This window comes from Microtus oregoni, unplaced genomic scaffold, assembly GCF_018167655.1.
Source record: "Microtus oregoni isolate MIOR12 unplaced genomic scaffold, Mior012 000003F_ref0000135, whole genome shotgun sequence".
In the NCBI taxonomy this organism is placed as follows: domain Eukaryota; kingdom Metazoa; phylum Chordata; class Mammalia; order Rodentia; family Cricetidae; genus Microtus; species Microtus oregoni.
In genome coordinates, this window is record NW_024543062.1 from 24,235,560 (window position 1) to 24,242,210 (window position 6,651).

The 6,651-nt window shown below is 47.1% G+C and overlaps 1 protein-coding gene across 2 annotated transcripts; it reads left to right on the forward strand.

Moving 5' to 3' along the window:
* Positions 1-201: 201 nt before the first annotated feature.
* Positions 202-5,126, forward strand: LOC121446610 (phospholipase A2-like). Of its 2 annotated transcripts, none has more exons than XM_041649331.1 (4): positions 202-424; positions 2,221-2,434; positions 3,402-3,529; positions 4,923-5,126. In XM_041649331.1, exons 1-4 carry the CDS (start codon positions 391-393, stop codon positions 5,039-5,041), a joined length of 495 nt encoding a protein of 164 aa, XP_041505265.1. In that variant the 5' UTR covers positions 202-390; the 3' UTR covers positions 5,042-5,126. The 2 variants fall into 2 exon arrangements, with proteins under 2 accessions (XP_041505265.1, XP_041505267.1); XM_041649333.1 differs by having other exon boundaries at positions 2,224-2,434.
* The last annotated feature ends 1,525 nt before the right edge of the window (positions 5,127-6,651 follow it).

Sequence of the window (6,651 nt, forward strand, 5' to 3'; positions counted from 1 at the left end):
TTATCCAGTTAACAAGGAGGATTATTGGGTCCAGCTACTCCTGGTAAGACCATATGTCACCATCAGCATCCCTCAGACCCAACCCCAGGATCAATGTCTATATCTCCTTATGACCTCAAAGCAGGGACTTGGCACTTTGCCAGTCACTGCACTGAGGCTGGTGTGGGGTGTTGAGCCAGCCCTTTATCTGTGCCTCTGCGACAGCACTGATTCAGGCTCTGCCACCATCTACAGCAGCTCTGCTGGTCAAGACTGTCTGTGAGGGTGGACATATTCTACTTCTGTGCTACTCACACGGTAGTCACAGGCCCGCCTGCTGACTGGACCCTGTCAGAGCACAGCTACAGGACTGTAAAGAGAGAAGTCACTTGTGTCCTCCTCTCACTTGAGATGAAACTCCTTCTGCTGGTTGTTCTGCTCACAGGTAGGACCCCTGTCCTCTCCGAGTGCCCCCATCTGTCTTCTCTTCAAGTGCAAGCTCCCACTTGTCACACCTGAAGTTTTGGTTTCCTGTTCCTATTGGGGTCTAATAGCCCCTAGGTTGGTGTCCCCTCCTCACCCTCATGTCCTCAATAGCTGGCACATTGACCTTAGAGAACTTCTTAGAAAAGTCCACTGCAGCCAGGAGTTGGTGGCATTTGCCTTTAATCCCAGCATTTCAGAAGCAAAGGAATGCGGATCCCTGTGAGTTCAGTGCCAGCCTGGTCTACAGAGTGAGTTCCAGGACAGCCTGGTCTACAGAGTGAGTTTCAGGACAGCCAGGTCATGCTGAGATGTGCAGACTCAAGTCCACTGCATTCACTTGCACAAGCTAAGAAAGTCCCTCTGCCTGTGCTGTATTCTCCTGGCATCAATTTATCTGGCCCTAACATGCCACGGCAATTTGATTTTTTCTTTTCATTTAAAAAATATTTATTTTTATTTTATGTGTATGAGTGTTTTGCCTGCATGTCTGTCTGTGAACTGTGTATGAGCAGTGTTTACAGGGGCCAGAGGAAGGTTGTGAGAACTGAGCTCATAGACAATTGTGAGCTGCCACGTGGGTGCTGGAATCAGAGCCTGGGTCCTTCCTACACAAGTTCAGCAAGTGCTCCTGGCTGCAGAGCCATCTCTCCAGCCCTTACTGTTATTTTATATGACCTTAACATGTGGATCAGGATTCCTCCAGCTCAACACTATTTCCCACAATTGAAACCTTCCTGCCCACACCTTCAAACTGTTAGAGTTAAATAGGTGCCTGACGCTGCCTCCAGATTGCTGGGATTACACAGTGTGTGCTCCACTGTATACTTCATTTTAATGGGTACCAAGGATCCCACTGCACACTGAATCCCGTCTCATTTACCTGCTCCTCAGCTGATGAACAGTTTGTTATGTCTTGTGCTGACATTACATATAGTGATCTGACCATTGGCCTTGTGTATGAGCTGTGCGTGGTTGGACAACAGATTCCTTCTGAGTCTCCAGTGTGAAACAATAGCAGGTGTTGGCTGCTTCTCTGGCTCAAGGTCTCAGCTAGAACTGTGATGAATATCACTGCTGGCTGAGGCTGTGTGTCACCTGGGCTTGAGTAAAAGTGGGGCAGTTCTCAAACTCAAGAGATGGCTGGATTGCTGGGTAATTGGCTGCTGACTGCAGAGTGTTCTTAACTCCTCAACACAGGGACCACAGGGAAGCTCACAGTGTGGCTGCTGTCGCCCTTACAGTCAGAAAATGAGAAGGCAAGCAAGGCAAAGGCAATGTGTTTAGAACTCAGTCTTGGAGAGTCAGCCCAGCCCAGTACAGTGGTGCACATTTATAATACTACCAGTTGGGACACTGAGGCCACAGGGATGCCACAGAGTCTGAAGGTAGCCTGAGTTACAGGGCAATTCCTTGTCTTAAAAAGTTAGACACCTTCCTGCTTAGGCCTGGTGACTTGAGTTTGGTCTCCAAGACCTACATAGTGGAAGGAGAAAAGCAACTCCCTAAAGCTGTCCTCTGACCTCCTCTTGTGTAGTGTCACATTGATGAGTGCTCCCAAGTGTGTGCTTGCCACCCTGTGTGCAGGCCAGCACACACACGTGCACAAAAACACATGCCACACACACACCCCTACCTCTATTCACCACTCTCCGGATGCAGCAGCTGGGAAGAGTCAAGAAGGAAGCTGGCAGGCAGGCATCAGATCCCGGGTAGAGCCAACTGGGGTTTATTGGAGTGTGCTTTGCGTTCTTGCAGCAGGTGCTACTGCACACAGCATCAGCCGTCGGGCTGTGAAGAGGTTTGGAAATGCCTTTGAATGTAATCCCAAGAGTGATTTAGAGACACTGGAGCGTGAACCCGAGAGAAATTTCTTTTCGAGGACCATTCATCCCTTGTCGGTGTACAGAGCATTTGGCTGCTTCTGTCCTGAAATCCTAAGAATCAGCCCTCATGAGTTTAATAAATTCAGGTGAGTGATCCACCTGGTGGGGACTGGATCATCTGCACTGGGATGGGGAAAGGACACAAACACAGCCTCTCATGAGGTATGAACAGGAAGTCAGCAAATTCAACAAACATCGTGTTTTGTTGGTTTATTTATTATGTATTGTTTCTTTCCCAACAGTGGTTTTCTGTGTAGCCCCAGGTGTCCTGAAACTCTCTCTAGAGACCAATCTGGCTTTGAACTCAGAGATCTCCCTGCCTCTGCCTCATGAATGCTCAGATTAACGGCCTGCATCACCACTCAGCATGTATATTCAAGAAGTGTCTTGTCATATAAAGAAATTGGTCCGGAAGGGCCCTGTGTCTAGTGGTCCCTGAAAGCAGAACTGTGAGATATAAAGAGTGGGCCTCGCTGTCCTCAGGCTCCAGACCAGGGCACAGCCATCACAGCCACCATCAAAGTGTCAGCCTCAGCTTTAAAAGGTCATCGAATCTTGAGAATTTATAATTTCACTATATTCCTGCAGCTTTGTTTAAAAATCATTTTTTGAGCTGGGTGGTGGTGGTGCACACCTTTAATCCCAGCACTCGGGAGGCAGAGGCAGGCGGATCTCTGTGAGTTCGAGGCCAGCCTGGTCTACAGGAGCTAGTTCCAGGACAGGAACCAAAAGCTACGGAGAAACCCTGTCTCGAAAAATCAAAAAAAAAATCATTTTTTGAGACATCATCTACTCTTGTATCCTTGACTTTTCTCAAACTCAGAGAACCAACTGCCACTGTCTCCCAAGTACTGGGATGAAAGACAGAAACACACACAAGTTGCTTTCAATAAATATGTGCTAATGGAAATCAGAGATTATCAAGCCTCGGGACCATTTCTTCTGGATCATTGTGTTGTTTAAATTATCCTGAGATGTTTGAGAGAGACTGCAAGTGAGAACTGACCTCCTGTGGGTCCTCACTCAGCCTCGGCTGTTCCTTCCTCTCCCCAGGTGCTGTGAGAATCATAAAAGGTGCTATGAAGAGGCAAAGAAGCTTGGAGACTGTAAAATTTACGAAGACAACCGCTATGACATTCCCTATTATTACTTCTGCTCTGGGAGGAAGCTCATCTGCAGGGGTAGGGTTACCTCCGGGAACTCTGGATTCTCCTTGGCCCTGGGCATGTTTTGAAGGGGCATGGAAGTAACAAGGACAGTCAACATTTAGCGATCATTACTTTCATCTCATTTGAATCACCACAACTTTATTATGTAGATACTTAAATTTAGATGAGGATATTGATGAGAAAGATGAGGAAGACTTGGCCACTTGCCCAAGGGTACCAAGTTTAGAAGTAATGGTTTTTAGTTCTGGAAAACAGGTCTACATCATTCCAATGCTTTTTTAAAGAACATTTAAAGATTTTATATATTGGGAGGCATGCCTGTGCCAAACACAGGTGTGGAGGCTGAGGACAACAAGCAGGAGTCTGTTCTCCTTCTGCCACGTGAGTCCTGGAGCCGGAACTTGTGTTCAGACTTGGCAGTGAGTACCTTTCTCCCCTGAGCCATCTTGCCTGCCCAGAGTCTCTCCATTTAGCTGCTGGGTTATACTGATTCCATATTTAATAAACAACTGAAAGCTACATCATGAGCTACAAGACAAACACTGGACTAAATGCCTACGCTGGGCAAGATTTTTCATTCCCACTTACAGGAGAGGTTCAGAGGGCTGGGAATGCAGCTCAGCTGCTGGAGTGCTTGCCCAGCATGCACAGAGCCCTGGATGAATCCCCAGAACCCATACATTGAGTGTGGTGGTTCACATCAGTAATCCCAGCACTTGGGAGGCAGAGGTAGGAGGATTGTCTTAAATTGTGTAATTTTAGAAGTGGGTGTTCATATTTGTCGTTCTCCTGGTTTTAGGATTAAATATCCGTGATTATTTATTTTCCTGTATAGGAATGAGTTGGCATCCCCTGTCTTCTTCAGTCACCCTCTACCGTGTCTTTAGAGGCTGGGGCTCTCACTGAACAGAACGCTCACCTTTAGCTACGCTGACTGTCAAACAAGTTTTGAGGATCCATGCTCCCCACTTCCCAATAGAGTTACAGATGCCCCATCTACACATTGAATCTTACATGGGTGCTGGGCATCTTAGGTCAGGCCCTCATGCTTGTATGGCAACTGCTTTGCCAATGGTGCCATCTCCCCAGCTCCACAATAATTTTTTTTTGTTTTTTCAAGACAGGGTTTCTCTGTGTAACACTTCTGGCTGTCCTGGGACTCTATCTTTGAACCAGGCTGGCCTTGAATTCACTGAAATCCACCTAACTCTGCCTCCCAAGTGCTGGGATGATTTTTTTTTATTATAAATGTGTTTCAACAATTTGGCCAAACCAATATATTTAGTTTGCTTTGTCTCTCAAGCCTAAGTCTACACCTATGGGAGGACCACCAGCTCCTTTTGCCTACAAACGGCAGCGAGCAGGGTCATAGCTCCACTCAACTCCCTTTCTTGATTCTCTGCAGATAAAAACAATGCCTGTCAGGATGCCATCTGCAACTGTGACCGCAATGCTGCCAGCTGCCTCTTACGGGCATTTTCTGACACGATGTTTGAAAAAGTTGGCTTGAACACCTTCTGTTAGACTTATCACCTCATTTACTGCCTACACCTCCGCTGCCTGACAGGTTGTGTTCACTGCACACTGTGCCTTCCAATAAAGCACCTATAGAAAGATCTAAGCATTGGTGATGGTTTTCTCTGTCTACCAAACATAAATAGATTTTCAGAGAACATCCTTTGCTAGCCGTAGAAACTGAAGGTTAACAGGAAAGACATTGTCATTAGCAGAACACCCTGAAGAGTGGGTTGCTGTGGGACAATGGTCTTGTACTGTGTAAAGATTTGTCACTTGAATTGGTTTGATAAAACGCTGACTGGCCAGTAGCCACGCAGGAAGTATAGGCAGCGTAGCCAGAATAGGAGGATTCTGGAAAGAGAAAAAGCTCAGTCTACAGTTGTCACAGACAAATCAAAAGAAGGCAAAATGCAAATGTCTCACTGATAAAGGTACCACGCAATGTGGCTAACACAGACAGCAATTATGGGTTAATGTAAGACGTAAGAATTCGTTAATAAGAAAGGCTGAGCTAATAGGTCAACCAGTTTATAGTTAATGTAGGCCTCTGTGTGTTCCTTTGGGACTGAACGACTACAGGACAGAATGGGACAGAAACCTCTGTCAACAGTGGGTGATTAGCCCAGCCATGCCTCTTATCCCAGCACTCTGGGGTAGAGAGGCAGAGGCAGAGACAGGCAGATCTCTTGAGTTCAAGGACAACCAAGGATTAAAAATCAAGTTATAGGACAGCAAGGAACATTACAAAAAGAAACCCTGTCTGAAGCAAAAGAAGGAGGAGAGGAGGAAGAAAAAGAAGAGGAGGAGGAGAAGAAGTAGCCAGCATGAGATACAAATGGGGTAGGGGTGAAGACACAGAAAAGGGAAAGGAGAGGGGAGAGACGAGGCAGGAAAAGGTACAGGAGAGGAGGGGAGGGGAGGTGTTGGGAGGGAAAAAAAGAGAAGCAGAGAGAAGGGAGGGGAGAGAGGAAGAAGCAGTGTCACATGGGCACGAAAGGCTACACCTTGGCCCTAAAATGTGGGACTCAAAGAGCATCTGCTGTGTGCTCATTCTAGGAAGTGAGATATAGGAAAGCAAACTGGACTGACTGTAAACGGCCTGAATGCAGGATGACATCTTGGTGGGCTTCCAGTCTTCACTGTGCCTAAACACACACCACAGGGTAATTGTCCCCCTAAAGTACATGGCAGCCTTTGTGCTACAAAGAAAACATAGCACGTCTTCTCCTGTCCATTTCTCTATCACAGGACCCCGCAGGTATAGACAGGCTAATCCCTGGTTCCCTGGTCAACCGTAATTAGGAGTAAAATGTCTAATTGGTGGTGTAGGCTACATGGTTCTCAGTCTCTCTTTTCATTTAATGGACAGCTGCCCAGTCCTCTGCCTTTCTACCCCCAAAGCCATCCCCACTCCAGTCTCACCCAAAATTCAGGCCTTGCCCTGCCCAAGACAGGTCTGGGGAGCAGCAGGTGCAGCTTGAGCTGCCTGCACAGACGTAGTGACCTAAGTTCAATTCCCAGCACTACATGTCAGCCCACGGCCATCTAGAATGGGATATGATGCTCTCTTCTGGTGTGCAGATGTACGTGCAGACAACACACCCACACATTTGCAA

Excerpts from the sequence above, each read along its gene's own strand:
- LOC121446610 (XM_041649331.1), top strand. The coding sequence starts at position 391 with ATGAAACTCCTTCTGCTGGTTGTTCTGCTCACAG. Across the intron at positions 425-2,220 it reads GCTGGTTGTTCTGCTCACAG|CAGGTGCTACTGCACACAGC; the intron begins GTAGGACCCCTG and ends GCGTTCTTGCAG. Across the intron at positions 2,435-3,401 it reads CATGAGTTTAATAAATTCAG|GTGCTGTGAGAATCATAAAA; the intron begins GTGAGTGATCCA and ends TCCTCTCCCCAG.